This window comes from Saccopteryx bilineata, chromosome 4 (genome assembly GCF_036850765.1).
Source record: "Saccopteryx bilineata isolate mSacBil1 chromosome 4, mSacBil1_pri_phased_curated, whole genome shotgun sequence".
NCBI lineage: Eukaryota > Metazoa > Chordata > Mammalia > Chiroptera > Emballonuridae > Saccopteryx > Saccopteryx bilineata.
In genome coordinates, this window is record NC_089493.1 from 291,133,472 (window position 1) to 291,150,023 (window position 16,552).

General features: G+C 59.3%; 1 protein-coding gene across 2 annotated transcripts in view; it reads right to left on the reverse strand.

Annotated features, from left to right (window-relative positions):
- ATP2A1 (ATPase sarcoplasmic/endoplasmic reticulum Ca2+ transporting 1) overlaps window positions 1-16,078 on the reverse strand; it is a 17,575-nt gene extending 1,497 nt beyond the window's left edge. For both annotated transcript variants that reach the window (XM_066275515.1, XM_066275516.1), the window contains exons 1-20: window positions 15,767-16,078; window positions 15,404-15,421; window positions 14,918-15,000; window positions 13,462-13,566; window positions 12,647-12,785; window positions 10,528-10,608; window positions 9,149-9,234; window positions 8,698-8,995; window positions 8,387-8,553; window positions 6,487-6,575; window positions 6,126-6,228; window positions 5,767-5,898; window positions 3,716-3,838; window positions 3,389-3,607; window positions 2,036-2,371; window positions 1,624-1,844; window positions 1,313-1,515; window positions 1,045-1,130; window positions 809-942; window positions 578-695 (exon numbers count right to left, since the gene is read on the reverse strand). In XM_066275515.1, the coding sequence (XP_066131612.1) occupies window positions 578-695; window positions 809-942; window positions 1,045-1,130; window positions 1,313-1,515; window positions 1,624-1,844; window positions 2,036-2,371; window positions 3,389-3,607; window positions 3,716-3,838; window positions 5,767-5,898; window positions 6,126-6,228; window positions 6,487-6,575; window positions 8,387-8,553; window positions 8,698-8,995; window positions 9,149-9,234; window positions 10,528-10,608; window positions 12,647-12,785; window positions 13,462-13,566; window positions 14,918-15,000; window positions 15,404-15,421; window positions 15,767-15,884 (2,859 nt within the window). In that variant the 5' untranslated portion in view covers window positions 15,885-16,078. The remainder of the gene's footprint in view (window positions 1-577; window positions 696-808; window positions 943-1,044; window positions 1,131-1,312; window positions 1,516-1,623; window positions 1,845-2,035; window positions 2,372-3,388; window positions 3,608-3,715; window positions 3,839-5,766; window positions 5,899-6,125; window positions 6,229-6,486; window positions 6,576-8,386; window positions 8,554-8,697; window positions 8,996-9,148; window positions 9,235-10,527; window positions 10,609-12,646; window positions 12,786-13,461; window positions 13,567-14,917; window positions 15,001-15,403; window positions 15,422-15,766) is intronic.
- Window positions 16,079-16,552: the final 474 nt, after the last annotated feature.

Below are 16,552 nucleotides of genomic sequence, written 5' to 3' on the forward strand. Positions count from 1 at the left end.
GCTCTGAGGAGGGGCGGGTGGAGGCGGTGGGGGGGGCTCTGAGGAGGGGCGGGTGGAGGCGGTGGGGGGGCTCTGAGGAGGGGCGGGTGGAGGCGGTGGGGGGGGCTCTGAGGAGGGGCGGGTGGAGGCGGTGGGGGGGGCTCTGAGGAGGGGCGGGTGGAGGCGGTGGGGGGGCTCTGAGGAGGGGCGGGTGGAGGCGGTGGGGGGGGCTCTGAGGAGGGGCGGGTGGAGGCGGTGAGGGGGGGCTCTGAGGAGGGGCAGGTGGAGGCAGTGGGGGGGGCTCTGAGGAGGGGCGGGTGGAGGCGGTGAGGGGGGGCTCTGAGGAGGGGCGGGTGGAGGCGGTGGGGGGGGCTCTGAGGAGGGGCGGGTGGAGGCGGTGGGGGGGGCTCTGAGGAGGGGCGGGTGGAGGCGGTGGGGGGGGGCTCTGAGGAGGGGTGGGTGGAGGCGGTGAGGGGGGTTTCTGAGGAGGGGTAGGCAGGGGCTAGCAGACTCAACACTGCCCCCACCTCCCTCTGTGAGCACTTAGAGTGGTCGCTGTGTGGTGGGGACAGGCGGCCCTGACCAGAAGGAGGCTCACCGGCAGAGGGTCAACGTAGAGAATGAGGAAGTGGAGGGACATGGAGAGGCAGATGGAGCCCAGGAGCCAGATGTTCACCCAGGGTGGCATCCGCATGAGCGACTGGTTCTCAGAGAGGCTGCAGGCAGACGGCCAGGGCGGTGAGGGCGGGAGACACAGAGGAGTGGTGAGGAGAGAGAAGGGGCGGAGGGCGGAGGGCGGAGACGGCAGGGGACGTGGCGCAGTCCCTACCTGTTGAGAGCATTGCACATCTCGATGGTAACCAGCACAGACAAGGCCATGGTCATGGGCTCGGGGGCCTCGAAGATCTCACACTCCACGCCCTCGAAGTCAGGGTTGTCCTCGGTGCACTGCATGAAGTGGGTCTGCAGGGGGCAGGGGACAAGCTGGGGTCGCACCAGGCCTGCAGCCCCTCCTGCCCCCGCCCTGGCGGCCTGCTCGGACTGGCCTGCTCCACCGGCCCCTACCAGCTGGCTGTAGCTGACGTGAGGCCCGTCCTCCGCGTACAGGAACCACCAGGCGGCCGCTCCCACGGTGGCTGCACCCACATAGCCTGTGGGGGAGAGAGGACAGGAGCTGGGGGGTCCGAGCTGGGGAGATGGGAGGCGCCAAGAGCCCGTGAACAGCTGGTATAGGGAGAGGAGCAGTCAGAGCAGCTGCACCGGAGGGCTGGTGTCCCAGGCGGGGGTCAGCCTGGAGGGCTGCAAAGGATCGCGGGGGTCTCATCCTCCTCACCTCCAATTGCCATATAGCGGAAGAAGAGCCAGCCACTGATGAGGGGCTCCTTGGGGCTCCGGGGGGGCCGGTCCATGATGTCCAGGTCTGGCGGGTTGAAGCCCAGGGCGGTGGCCGGGAGCCCGTCAGTCACCAAGTTCACCCACAGCAACTGCACAGGGATCAGGGCCTCAGGCAGCCCCAAGGCGGCTGTTAGGAAGATGCTGCCGGAAGGAAAGCGGTCACATATCCGTCCTGCTCCCAGACCTGTGGCCATCCACCACCCCCCCCCCAGGCCTGGCTCCTCCTGGGCGCCCTCCCCGGCTGCTCACCAGACCACCTCGCCTACGTTGGAGGAGATGAGGTAGCGGATGAACTGCTTCATGTTGTTGTAGATGGCCCGGCCCTCCTCCACGGCGGCCACGATGGTGGAGAAGTTGTCGTCGGCCAGCACCATCTCGGAGGCGGTCTTGGCCACGGCAGTGCCGGAGCCCATGGCAATGCCGATCTCAGCCTTCTTCAGGGCGGGGGCGTCATTGACACCATCGCCTGTCTGCGGGGAGAGAGGAGGTGGGACCTGGCCCCTCCCCCACAGCCCTCGTGCCCCTGGCCAGGGCCCCCGCCCAGCGCTTCCTCCCCGGGGCCCCCAGCTCCGGGGACGGCGGTCTCAATGGACACTAAGCAAAGCGCCCCATGCCGGACTCCACAGGGCCCCAGCCTGGGCAGCCCCGTCGGTCTTCTCACCATAGCTGTGATCTCATCGTAAGACTGCAGATACTCCACAATCTTGGACTTATGTGCGGGCTCCACGCGGGCGAAGCAGCAGGCGCGACGGCAGGCCTCCCGCTGCTCACCCAAGGGCAGGTCGTCGAACTCACGGCCAGTGTAGGCTCGGTCTGTCACCTCCTCGTTCTCCCCAAAGATGCCGATGCGTCGGCAGATGGCAATGGCCGTGCCCTTGTTGTCCCCAGTAATCATGATCACCCGGATTCCGGCATCCCGGCACAGCTGGATAGAGCCTGTGACCTCCTTTCGGGGAGGGTCCAACATGCCCACCACACCGACGAATGTCAGGTCCATCTGGGGAGACAGAGCAGTGACAGGATCAGCAGTGGTGGTGGTGGGGCTCAGCAAATAAACCAGGGGGTAGCTGTTGGGGGCTCAGGGAGAAAGCTCAGTTTGCTGGGAGAGGACTGAGTCTGGGCCCAGTGTTTAATCCACAGGGGGCTTCAGAGGGTCAGGGACGCAAAGTGTTGTTTGCACGTGCACCGCAGGCGTGGCAGCCAGGCACACTGTACGTGGCCGCTGTGTCTTCCACAGAAAGCACGTGAGCTAGACATCAGGGTGCTGGTTTCTGCTTTCAGAAGGGCCCGTTGGCTCAGTGGTAGAGCGTTGGCCTGGCGTGCAGGAGTCCCGGGTTCGATTCCCGGCCAGGGCACACAGGAGAAGCACCCATCTGCTTCTCCACACACCCCCCTCCTTCCTCTCTGTCTCTCTCTTCCCCTCCCGCAGCCAAGGCTCCATTGAAGCAAAGTTGGCCTAGGCGCTGAGGATGGCTCCGTGGCCTCTGCCTCAGGCGCTGGAATGGCTCTGGTTGCAACAGAGCGACGCCCCAGATGGGCAGAGCATCGCCCCCTGGTGGGCATGCCAGATGGATCCCGGTTGGGCGCATGCGGGAGTCTGTCTGACTGCCTCCCCATTTCCAACTTCAGAAAAATACAGAAGGGCCGCTCACTAGGCCGACAACTCTGAGCAAATCTGTGTCGGCTGTCAGGCCACAGTGTCCGCTCTATAGTGTGAAGGGAGTGGACTTAGGTGCTACTTAGGGAGCCGGCCCACCACTAAAGGAGGTTGTGGCAGAATGCAGGTGGACGCGCCGTTCCTTGTACAGAGGAAATCTCACTGTGGAGACACGGCAGCTGAATGGAGCGCTCAGCGCCCCACCTCCTCATACCCAGGCCCACAGAGCAGCTCCAAGACGCTTTCGAGCTCTAGTGCCCTGTGACTCGAGGACCCGTGATAAAGCAGGAAATGACGTGGGTGGTGGAGGGCTGAGGCACAGGACTCCGGGAAGACAGGAGGTTTCCATCTGCCCACCTCGTACTCCATGAACTTGGCAGAATCATCCAGGACCATATCCTCTCGCTTTGGGGGGGTGTCCCGGGTGGCCAGAGCCAGGCAGCGCAGGGTGTCTCGGCCGGTGCCCCACTCCTTGATCACGGCCATGATCTTCTCCTTCACGGGCCCCGTCATCGGCACCCGGGTGGTGCCGACCCGCACGTAGTTACAGCGGTCAATGACGCCCTCGGGGGCACCCTAGGGGACCAGATTGGCATTCAGAGACCTGGGCACAGTGAGAAGGCAGGGACGGCAGGGGAGCTCAGGATTAGGAGGGAAAGGGGCCGGGTGGTACTGCTTGCTGACCTTGACGAACATCTTGTTGCCGACAGCAGCCCGGGATTTGGCTGGGGAGCAGTAGACAGACATGGACTTCCTGTCTCGGGAGAACTCCAGGGTGAATTCCTTCTTCATCAGCTGGCGGATCACCTGGAGAGAGGCGACAGGGAGGGAGGGGCCGGACATGAGGCTGGTGGGGAAAGAGCGACGACGCTGAGCTAGAAGGAAGAGTCCAGACACCTTAAAACGTCGGCAAAGGGATCTGGAGGTCAAGCGGGCCCAGGCAGAGTCAGGCTACACACACAAACAGAAAAATCCCAAGGCCAGGGCCGCCGCTGTGTTCCAGTGTCTGGCTTCAAGCACAACAGAAACAAGATGCGCAGTGTGGCACCGTCCAACAGAATATTCAGGGATGATGGAATGTTCTATAATAGGAACTGTCCAGTGTGGGATGACTGAGCCATGGCGACTAGGCATGGGACATGTGGCCGGTGCAACTGCACAATGGAGTTTTTACTTATAATTAATTTTTTGTGTGTGTGACAGAGACAGAGAGAGACAGAGAGAGGGACAGATGGGGACAGACAGGCAGGAAGGGAGAGCGATGAGAAGCATCAGTTCTTCGTAGCGGCATCTTAGTTGTTCGTTGATTGCTTTCTCATATGTGCCTTGACCAGGGGGCTCTAGCCAGAGCGAGTGACCCCCTTGCTCAAGCCAGCGACCTTGGGCTCAGGCTGGTGAGCCTTGCTCAAACCAGATGAGCCTGTGTTCAAGCCAGCGACCTTGGGCTTCAAGCCAGTAACTATGGGGTCATGTCTGCGATCCCACGCTCAAGCCGGCGACCCCACGCTCAAGCCGGTGACCTCGGGGTTTTGAACCTGGGTACTCCAGGTCCCACTCCAACATTCTATCCACTGCACCACCGCCTGGCCAGGCTAATTTTAATTAATTTAAATTTAAACAGTGACGTGTGTGCTTCTAGAGATGTGTGGTTGGGGGAGAGTGCAGTCCTAGTACCTGGCATAAAATAATAAGTGCTCCACAAAAATGAATGAGTCTTCTTACCAAATGCATCATGGATATTTCTCCATAAAATAAAATAAAACAAAAATAAAAACATCAATTAACAAAAAAAATGAATTGATGTTTATATTATCACCTATAATTTAAAGACACGTAAAAATAGCACTCGTAAATGATTAAAATAGGTATCAAATATGCACTGACGGATACACAGGAGCCTCTTGCAGGTACATATATATATGTGTGTGTGCATATTTCTATAAGACTGGGTGATACGGGGAACCTAACACCTCAGAGGAACGCAATGAGGATGATGAGTAAACATGACTAGCAAGAACTCAGAGTAAGAGCAACAGAACTGGGCTTGTTCACCGGGACAAGGGGAGTGGGGAGAGTGTGTAGTAGTCACGTTTCCCACACCCTCAGTCAGGTCTTGAGATCTGTCTGATGAAAACAAGTGTCCTTCGAGAGACAAAGGGACAATGCCAATGTCAGGGCTGCCCCAGGATGGGTCACTTGTGGTTTCTGTGCCCAGCTCCATTCCTTTTCAACTGGAGACAGAACAGGAAGAAGCGATCTTATTTGGAGGTTCTAGCAGGGAGCGCAGCTACTCGTATACCCTTGACCGAAGAACGGTCCTCTCCTCTAGTGGGGAAGGTCGTCCTCTTCGACCGAGCGCGCAGCTTCGGGAGGGACGCACATGGAGCGGTGAGGGAGGAAGGGGACACCCGCCTAGCCAGCCAGATCAGCCGAATCAACCCTGGCGATCAATGGGGTGACAGATGTCGCAGCCAGATCGCCCTCACATCCAGGAAGAAGCGATCTTAAATTCATCCTGGGATGTTGCAGTTGGGCAGCGGAAAGAGCAGTATTGGTCCAGGGGCAGTAGGTCCTAGCCAAAGTCAGCCTGACCGAGAGAAGCTGTGGAGACGCCAGCACTCCGTCCTGGTTGGGGTCCCAGCCCGACGGGTGGCAGCTCTGCTTTCTGAGGCCCCTTGGGTCCTGCCTTGCCCACGGGGGTCCAGGGCCCTGTGGGAGGGACCAGCCAGACTCACCGAGTTACAGGCATTGGCTCTCTCCACTTTTGAGAGGCTTCTCACTTCGGTGTTGAATACATTCATCTTCTCCACTAGGGTAGTCAGTGCCGTCTCGGTGGCCTCGCCTACCTTCTCATAGACACCTTTGGCCTGAGAGGGCGGGGGAGGAAGAGGAAGTAGGTTCCTGGGCTCCCGGTCCCATCATACCCACCTTCCACCTAGCAAGCCACTCCCTTTCCCTTACCCCCAGGAAAGGACTTGGTACCAGGGACCCCCTCCCCATGACCCCTTCCTTGTGAGCAGTGGAGTGAGTACACCTGGACTCTGAGCCAGCTGGAAAGGGAAGGACGGGGCTCCTTCAGGAGTGCAGAGGTTACCTCGTTGAAGTCCAAGGAGGAGTCATTGCAGAGGGCACAAATGGTGGCCAGCTCCACCAGCCCATCATACTGCCCTGCCCGCACTGGCTTGTCATTCTTCAAGCTGGCAGCGGGGTGAGGAGGAAGGAAGGAAAAGAGACAAGCAGAGAAGAACGGGGAATGAGACGTAGAGAGAGCAAGGGGACAGTGGCGAGGCACAGCTGGGGGGACGGCGACCAACTCGGAGACCAGGGGGGACAGAGCGCGAGGGCAGGGCAGGAAGAAGAGAGAGAGAGGAAGACAAGAGCAGAGGGAGGGCCCCAGGGAGGAAGGAGGGGGCGTGGAGGGGGCATGAAGAGCTGAGAAGACTGGGGGAACTTACACCTCTCCCTCTGGGGCGTACGTGGACCCGGTGATCGAGAACTCGTTCAGGACGCAGGAGTCCCCGTCCACCCTGTCGAGGATGAACATCTGCAGGAGAGAGGGGTGCGTGCGTGGATGTCTGGCTCTCCTCCCCCAAGGGCGGTCTGCACCGAGGGGAGGCCCCGGCCCCGAGGGTCCCTCTGCCCGGCCACCCGGGCAGACTAAGGGAACGTCCTACCATCTCCGGCTTTCTCCCTGCTCCCCTGCGTCGTCCCCTCTTCCCCCGTTCCCCTGAGCTCGTTCTCCACGTTTGGTTAGTGGCCTTAGCACAGAAGTGAAGACAGGCACAACAGTGCACCGTGGGGACTGCGCTCCCCGTCCCCTGGTGAACACGTGCCTCATCTACAGCTCCAGCCACTTGCGGCTAGATCTGCTAGTCTCGCAGGAACAGGTAGAAATTCAAGTCATTTCCCTAGATCTCTTTTGACTGTCAAGTGTGGCAATGAGACAGGACAGGAGCTCAGCTGCACCGGCCTGGGGCCTGGTGCTGAAGGCTGTGCTCTGGACGGAGGGAGAGCACGGAGTGTGCACAGGGAGCAGCCGCTGTGAACCGGGGCAGGCGTGGAAGGGAGAGGGCTTCAGAGACAAAACGCTTCTGTAGTCAAGGAAGTTTGGGGAACTCGGGTTAAACAAAGTGAAATACACCCTCTTCCAGTCAGCCTTCTCCAAGGCTTTCAAATGGTCCCGAGGGGCCCAGGGCACAGCCTCTCTCTCCCTGGTCTGACCACAGAGGCCTCGATTCCCACAACAGCAATTTATAATGCATGGAGACATTTTTTCCAAGAACTTTGTTGGGGGCACGGGTTTTGGCCTGGGCCCATAGATGACCCCACCCCGCCAAGGGGGTTTGTAAACTTTGATGGCAAAAAAAAAAAAAAAAAAAAAAAAGAGAGATTTTTAAATTTTGTCTCTGACTGACATTTCGCGTTTCCTTTCCATTACAGATGCGGGCTATGACCTACCACTTCAGCATGACGGTAGTTCATAGACCCGCTGCTCGACTCACTACTTCAATGCATCAGGAAAGAAGCACGGGTGTTACCGGGTCACAGGGTTGTTTTTAAACTACTTTGATAGCCTGACCAGGTGGTGGTGCGGTGGATAGAGCGTCGGCCTGGGATATGGAGGACCCAGGTTTGAGACCCCCGAGGTCGCCAGCTTGAGTGCAGGCTTATCTGGTTTGAACAAGGCTCACCAGCTTGAGCTCAAGGTCGCTGGCTCGAGCAAGGGGTCACTCGGTCTGCTGTAGCCCCCCAATTAAGGCACATATGGGAAATCAATCAATGAACAACTACAGAACCGCAACGAAAAATTGATGTTTCTCATCTCTCTCTGTTCTTGTCTGTCTGTCCCTATCTGTCCCTCTCTCTGACTCTCTCTCTGTCTCTGCCACAAAAAAAACAAACAAACAAACAAACAAAAACAAAAAACTACTTTGATAACTGTGCTTAAATCATTGCTTTCTCATCTGGGGACAGGTAAGAGCTCCGGGCCAGAGAGACGTGGGTTTGAAACTCAGTCCTGCTCCTTATGAACTGTGGGCCGCGTTCCCCAGAGCCCGTTTCCTCCTCCGGAAACGGGGTACTCGAGCCCTTTCCCCGCCCTGTTGTGGCGGACGAGGGACAGCACCGGGCCAGGCCTGGCACCCGAACGGCACTGTCGGGAGCTGCGCAGCCGGCCGGGCAGAGGGGCCCCTCTGACCCCTCTCATCGCTTGCAGGATGGCACTCTATTTGCCCTGCGAGCATTTCTTTCCCAGGTCAGATGCGAAGCTGTTAGTGATGAACGGGTGACCCTATCTTCAGGGCTCATTCCCCACAGGATGGTCTCCTGAGTGGGCGTCGCCCGCCCTTCTCTGACCTTGCAGACGGACATCTGGTTGGTGGTGAGGGTGCCTGTTTTGTCGGAGCAGATGACAGAGGTGCAGCCCAGGGTCTCGACAGAGGGCAAGCTCCTCACGATGGCGTTTTTCTTTGCCATCCGGCGGGTGCCCAAGGCCAGGCAGGTGGTGATGACTGCAGGCAGGCCTGTGGGGGGAATGGGGGAGGGTGATGGAAGGAATGGCCCCCAAAGATATGAGGCCCCAGTCCCTGAGACTTGTTACCTCATTTGGACAAACGGTCTGTGTAGATGAGATTAGCGAGTGGTGGGGGGGTGGGGGACTGCTGTACCTTCTGGGATGGCCGCCACGGCCAGGGCCACGGCAATCTTAAAGTAGTAGATGGCGCCGCGGAACCAGGAGCCGCCATGGACGGGGTCGTTGAAGTGGCCGATGTTGATGAGCCACACAGCCACGCAGATGAGCGAGATGACCTTGGAGAGCTGCTCGCCAAACTCGTCCAGCTTCTGCTGCAGGGGCGTCTTCTCCTGCTCCGTGGCGGCCATCTGGTCGCGGATCTTCCCAATCTCCGTGCTCACGCCGGTCGTGGCAACGATGCCTATGGCCTTGCCGGCGGCGATGTTGGTGCCCTGGGGAGGCGAAAAAGGCAGGGAATGAGGCAGGAGGTGACGCTCACACCGCGGGCCCTCCACGGCGGCACTGGTCTCTTCTCGCACTGCCGTGTCCCTCCCAGGCCAGGGCCTCCGGCTCGGGCACACGACAGCTGGCCCCGAATGGCTCACCGAGAAAAGCATGTTCTTCTTATCCTGGTTGACAGCTCGGGGGTCAGGAACCGGTTCTGTGTGCTTGATGACAGATACGGACTCACCTGTGGAGAAAGGGACAAGGGGGGTTTGCAGATGACATCACGTCCTTCTCCCATACTTCCTGTCCCTGACTCCCCTCCCTGTTTGACAGCATGGGGCCTGGTTAAGGACCAAGCAGCAATCCTGCAGGAAGTCTGGACTCTGGAAGAAGCCACTGGAGGCAAATGGGAAATTCACTGCACTTAGAGAAACCCAAGCCTCGGTTTCGCCATGGACAAGCCGCAGGACTTAGGATCGCTTAACCTGTTTGCTCCTCTCTAAAATGGTGATGATGATATGTATATTCCAGAACAAGGTCTTGGTAAAATCAAGAAAGAAATCAAGGCCCTGGCCGGTTGGCTCAGTGGTAGAGCATCGGCCTGGCGGCCCAGGTTCGATTCCCGGCCAGGGCACACAGGAGAAGCGCCCATCTGCTTCTCCACCCCTCCCCCTCTCCTTCCTCTCTGTCTCTCTCTTCCCCTCCCGCAGCCAAGGCTCCATTGGAGCAAAGATGGCCCGGGCGCTGGGGATGGCTCCTTGGCCTCTGCCCCAGGCGCTAAAGTGGCTCTGGTCGCAGCAGAGCGACGCCCCGGAGGGGCAGAGCATCGCCCCCTGGTGGGCAGAGCGTCGCCCCCTGGTGGGCGTGCCGGGTGGATCCCGGTTGGGCGCATGCGGGAGTCTATCTGACTGTCTCTCCCCGTTTCTAGCTTCAGAAAAATACAAAAAAAAAAAAAAAAGAAATCAAGACTTCTGTGACAGTGCACTGTCCACGGTAGAGCACGCTCTTAGGAGGGGGAGGCCCTGAGCCATGGGACCCCACCTCCCTCACCCAAGTGGCAGAGGCTCAAGCACCCTGGGCCAGACAGGCCTGGCCTCCTTGGGCCAGGGGGGATGCCCACTGGCCTTTCCTCGCCCTCTTTCTCCCAGTGGACACACAGAAGCAGCTTTGTTTTATGTGCCTCTGAACCCTGCTTCTTGTTCTAGAATCTATAGTTCTATACTTGTGGGCTTTTAAGCATCCAGGACAGTTCTCTGGATGAGAGTCTGTGTGGGAAGGACGGGTCGATGGCCATCAGAAAAATGGGCACAAACGTCCCACCCTCTGCCATGGCCCTTGTGTTTCAGTTTTGCAACAGTGAGTAAAGCTGAGCAGTGTGGCTGTCGATGCCCCGCCCCTGTGGACCCGGGAGGGGACTACAGTCAGGGGTTCTCTTCTCACGGGGACTTTCGCCCCCATCTGTCCCCCCAGCTCCTGCTCATCAAACCCGTGACCATGCTCCCTGGAGGCGTGCTCCCTCCCCCCTGGGCCACCGGACCTGTCAGGATGGACTGGTCAACCCGCAGGGTGGTGGATTTGATGGAGAGGATGCGGATATCTGCAGGGACTTTGTCCCCCACTGTGGAGAAAGCAGAGGAGAGTGATGTCAGTTGAGAAAGTTATTTTTCTTCCTTCCTAAGAAAAACGTAATTTTTTGTCCAACTTCCTCAGCTCAGCCTCCAGGTGTTGGAGTGGTCACCGGGCTGGGTGCCCAGCCCTGGGCTCGGGTCAGGCCCTCAGCGTGCACTCCTGTAGCCCCAGCGTCTCCCCGTCCACACTCACTCCAAGCGTCCCCTCGCTGAAGCTTCTCTCCCCACTGGGCTCGCGCCCGTGGAGGCAGGTCTGGCGTGTGGCCTGCCTGCTGAACACACGCACGCTGAGTGACTGCGGGGAAGGTGTGAATGATTCAGCTGGATAACGAGAAACTAACCCTGAGAGTGGGAGCCAGCGAGGCAGAGAGAGACCCAAGCTGAGAAAGGTGAGGAGGGAAAGGCAAGGAAGAAACTAAAAAAAAAAACAACCCACAAAAAACAGTGTGAGACCTGGCCTGTGGTGGCGCAGTGGATAAAATGACGACCTGGAACGCTGAGGTCGCTGGTTCAAAACCCAGGGCTTGCCCGCTCAAGGCACATAGGACTAGCAATCAATGAACAACTAACGCAAAGCAACTATGAGTGGATACTTCTCACTCCCTCCACTGTAAAATCAATAAAGACAATCTTAAGAAAGAAAAAAAGAAAGAAAGAAAACAGGGTGAGGTGGAGAGATGTGTGTTGGGGGAAGAGAATGAAGTAGAACAGCCAAGGAGGGTAAGAAGAGACAGGAACAAATACGGGAACTGGGAAATCAGACACATCCGAACCGGCTGGCAGTGCGAGCACGGGGGGCGGGGCAGGAGCCGGAGAGTGAGCTGGGGAGATGGGCAGCCGGGGAGGTGTGCCCGAGCCAGGGCTGGGGGGCCAGGGCAGCAGCACACAGCAGAGAGCTGAGGCGACGTGGCGGGGGGCCCGGAAGGCAGGGGGTCAGTCCAGGGCGCCGCCTCGCGGGGAGGCTGCCTGGCAGGTGCCCCAGCAGACTTGAGACCACTGAGGAAGTGAAATGCCTCCCAGGGCCTCTGCCCAATCCTGCCTGGTCCCAAGGATGGGACGGGGGATGCAGTTCGCCCGCTCTCCTCCCCTTGTTTCTAAGGTTCCTCTTCCTGTGCCAGAGGAAGCTGACGGAGGAGGGAGGAGGTCGGCCATGACGTTGGGCGGGACACCCTGTCACCCAAGTCAAAGTGATATTTATAGACATGCACGGTGCTGACTCCAAACTGTCACCATAGCCGACAACCCTGTGACAGGCAGCGGGGTCTTCGGCCTACCCTCCCTCCCTCCCTCTCTCCAAGTTGCCCATGGTGGCAACGTGGGTGTCTGGTGGAGGGAAGCCCACTGAGGAAGATACATCTCCCGAGCCAGGGGCCTGGAGATGTGGGGAGGCCTGCGCAGGGCAAATATAAAACCGCTGAAGGGGGCAGAATCGCAGTAATCTTAGCCACCCGGCCCCCACCTCTCCCTGGTCAGGCATTAAGTGTCCCTCACCGGAGAGGCGGGGCCCCTCCTTGAGCTCTCCTCCTCCCGGTCCCGTGCTCGCCGCTGGGGCCCAGTTTCCCTTACATGGTCGGGGGCTTGAGCCTGTGGCCCCCCTCCTCCCTTCTACCCTCGCTCCTTCTCCTTTGAGAGGCCTCAAGGGCATGGAGAGGTCAAGATTTCAGGCTGACCAAGCTTGGGGGTGGGAGGACGGAGAGGGGAGCCAGGCCTCGGGAGGGGGTGGGGACGGGACCATTGGCAGGGACTGGGCCCCACCTGTTGCTTGCAAGTACTGGGTGAGAGGCGGGGGACAGGGTCTGTGCAGCTTCAGGGACAGGACTGGCTGTTCTTGCGGAGACACTGACAGGGAGAGGGTGCTGTGGCCACAGTGCCCTGGGATGACCTCCTGAGAAGTCTGGGAAGGAGAAGCAAAGACTCCACCACCCTGGCTACCCCCTGGACTAACCGGCCCCTATCCCCAACCACACACATCTTCTTGGCCTCAACCCCAAAGCCTCCCATTCTGGACCACTCATTCCCATCACTCACCAGCCACCTCCACAATGTCCCCGGGGACAATGTCCCGAGCCTTGATCCTCTGCACTGACTTGCGGTCAGCCCGGTAGACTTTACCCATCTCGGGTTCATATTCCTTCAGGGCCTCAATGGCGTTCTCTGCGTTACGTTCCTGGGGGCACAGGAGGGTCATCAGAGGGGGAAAGGCTGTGGAAGGGAGGGGGCTGGCTAGGGAGGGCAGAGTGTAGAGATGACAGAGCAGGGTCCAGAGTCCTGGGGGCACCAAGGACATCACAGAGCAAGGGGGACGTGATGCAGTCCTAGCTCCTGGCACAGGGAAGCAGACGGAGCACACAGGAGGGTCAGTGTGTGCACTGAGGAAACTGTCACTTAGGGCTGTAAACAGGTAAGGAGGTTTTAGGGAGAAAAGAAAAATGAGTCAAAGAAACTCAGAAAGCAGGGGACAGGAAAGGTCGAGGGTGTAAGGCAAGAGAAAGAAGAAACTCAAACTAGTACTTATTGAACTTCTACCATCTGCCAGGCACAGGGCCAGGCGCGTTTGCCCTCATCATCTTCAACTCTGAGCGACAGATTATTGGTCCCATTTTATGGATGAGGAAACTGAGGCTCAGGGTTATTATACAGCCAGCTAGTGACAGTGGGAGCAACGGTTCCCCCCCCCCCAATCTTTACAACACTCTGTCCCATTTCCAAATGGAGCAATAGGACCAGAGAGCAAGGCAAGTGCAGGGGAAGGGACAGAGGGACAGAGGGACAGAGGGGGTGAGGGCGGCTGGCCTCCTGTTCAGCGCCAGGATGTGAAGGAGTGAGGAGGGGTCAAAGCTCACCTGCCAAACCCCCACGATGGCATTGGCAATGAGGATCAAGAGGATGACAAATGGCTCAACAAAGGCAGTGACGGTCTCCTCCCCTTCCTCAAACCAGGCCAGCACCTGGGAAGCAGGGAAAGGGAAAGAACAGGAAACATGGCCCCTCAAACAGGTAAAGGAAGCAAATGAAGGTGAGACCACGTGCAGGCAAAGAGGCAGCCATCACGGGCCTCGACATCACGCCTCTATGCGAGGTCTACACGCCAAGGGGCACAGTCACACAAGCACTACCCCTGCTGAGATTCAGCGGGAACAGGCGGGCACAGACATGCCCAAGTCATCCCTGAGTCGCTGGCTTGTAAACAAAGCTCAAGGGACACCCAGGCCAACCACCCCCCGAGTTCCATCCATGCCATGGGAGCCAAAACTCGATAGGAAAAACCCTGTGGTCCTCATGGGCGGGTGCCTGGCCCACCCGTACCCCTCCCCCACAGCCCAGGGCAGGGGAGCTCCAATTTCATGAGGGTGCAGGAGGGGGGATAGTGTTACTGGGCCTCCTGTACACACCCCACCCCAGCTGTTGCCTCTGCCAGGCAAAGGCCGCAGCCACAGGCAAATGTCAAGGAGCAAATCTGAGAAGGGAGAAGGGAGGCCCTGCCAGCGAGGGCTCAGGGGCCCACAGGGCCTTCGCGAAGCCGCCCAGGGGACAGGAAGGCTTTCTGCCTCCAGAGTCTTGTCTCCCAGCAGGACTAAGATGCTGAGGAAGAAACTACCAGCCGCAGGAGGGGCCGCTGGGAAGATGGGTGCGGAGCGACCTCAGGACAAGGAGGGTGCCAGGCCCCCAGGAGGCTGTGACGAGGCTGCGGAGGGCGGGGAAGGGGAGGGCCCGGACACAGTGCTGAGGAGGGGGTTCTCAGGAGGGCCAGACCGGATTGGGGGGCAAAGAGGCAAGGCCAGAGGCAGAGAGAGCTGGGCCTTCCAACATGTGGAGTCCAGCTCGCACAAGCCCCTCTTTCCCGCTGCTGGAAAGGAGTCTGCTTCCACCAATCAGTGCCAGGAGGGCGGGGCAGCGGCACCAGGCTGCTCGCGGATTGGCGGAATGGCGCATGGGCCCAGGGCACGAAGGGAGTAGTGATGCCGTAGGTGGCGGCAGTGTCTAGTCCCGGAGCCCCGTGCTCATGGGGTAACCCGAGCCGTCGGAGCCCTTGAAGCTTTGGGGGTGGCTTAGCTTCAGTGTTTTGGCTGAGAACACCCTTAAAGCTTAAAATAAAACCTGCCTGCGGGGTGCGGGGAAGGACAGAAGAGGACGCAGATCAGCTCCACCCCCCCCACCCCCCTCGGTTCTGGTCTGTAGAACAGGAGCTTGAGGGCTTGGACTATAGCAGCCTCTGATTTGGAGCCCAACCCCTGTACCCTCTCCACAGCTCCCCAACCCTGAACCCCAGCCATTCCCCCAGACGCCCTCCACACTCACAAAGGAAATGCAGGCGGCCAGGAGCAGGATCCGCACCAGGAGATCTTCAAACTGCTCCACCACCAACTCCCACAGAGACTTCCCTGAGGGGAGAGGCGAGGGACGGGGGTTCTCCGCGGTTAAGGTCTAGCAGACCGACCCGTGGGCTCCAGGTGCAAGCTGGGGTCCGGGGACTGAGAGTGCCCTGCCTTCCCGCCTGGAGCGGTGAGGTTCTGGGGTGATGGGCAGGCCCCTTGGTACTTAGAGAAGGGCTGAGGGAGCTTGCTAGGGCTCGAAACCAGGCCTCTTCTTCAAAGTGGCGGGCACTTGTTCCGGACTGGATGCCTCAGGGAGAAAGTACCCGGGAACGTCTGCCCCCCACCAGACTAGAACCCTCGGGGAGGGACATCTGCCCCAGAAGTAAGGCGGGAGGAGGCAGGGAGAAGGGAGTGGGGCTCAGGGGAGCTAGGGGTCACTTGTGACAACCCAGGGATACAGGTAGCTTACCTTCTTCAGCAGGGAGCTCTACCCAGAGAAAAAGAAGAAAAGGACATACTCATTTGGGGTTCAGTCAAATGCCCCCACACCCAGAGGTCCGCAGCTAAGGTAGGAGAACCAGGCCATCCGTAGGGCATCTGAGGTTCACCAAGGTCATCCCATAAAACCAAACCTCCCGAACTCCGGGTCCCACAGACCCTGTTCCCAGCATTCTCTTCCCCTCTGCAGTCACTGGACCATGGCCCAGCGCTCCCCCTAGACACCAGAGGGAGAGGCTCTGGCGTATGTCAGTGTGAGTACACACGTGAGCATGTGCACACGCTGCGGGGGTGCAAGGGGGCATTACCAGCCTTTCCTCCAAAGGGCACTTACCATTGGGGCCATATTTCTCCAGATGCCGCTTAACTTGGTCCGGGCTGAGGCCTGTAGTCTCGCTCACCCCAAAATAGGCCAGACATTCTTCTGTGCTCTTGGAGTGTGCAGCCTCCATTGCGCTCCCTTCCTGGGGGCCAGGGGGCGGTGTTCCTTCTGGGGGGGTCCTCACGCGTGGGGGGCCTTGCTCAGTGTGTCCGCCTGCCTATGGGTCTGGGTTTCTTCCTTTTTCTCTCCTGCCCCCCCCAGGCTCTTCTTCCCTCCACAAAGCTCTGACCCCCGTCCCACTGGCAGCAGCTGGCCACCCCCCCCAGCCCCCAGCTGGTCCTTATGAGCGAGTCGGGGGGGCCAGGCTCCCCCCTCCCCCAGATCAGGGATTGGCTGGCCGAGGCTCTAGCAGGAGGGGTCAGAAGAGAGAGATATTTCTGCTGACAGAGGGGGAACAGTGGGGCTGCAGCCCGAGGTGTCACTCAGAGGCAAGCTAAGGTGGCCCAGCCACAGGAAAGGGGGGGGGAGGGTCAGGCTTCACTTCTGTCTTCTGCTGCTGACCCCTCCCCCAGTTGCCTCCACTTCCTCAGTTGCACTGGATTCCGGGCGCATCCCAAACACACCCGCCAGTTCTTCCCTTAGCCCCGCGAGGTCCTCGATCCTCCGGGCCTGTCCGCCCTGAACCCGTCTCCACTGCCGTCTGCGTCCTCACCCAGTTTGTGTAAAGGACAGCAGACATACTCCAACCTGAAGGGTAACCGGAGGGGGGAGAACACCTTTCGGGGGGACAGAGGAAGT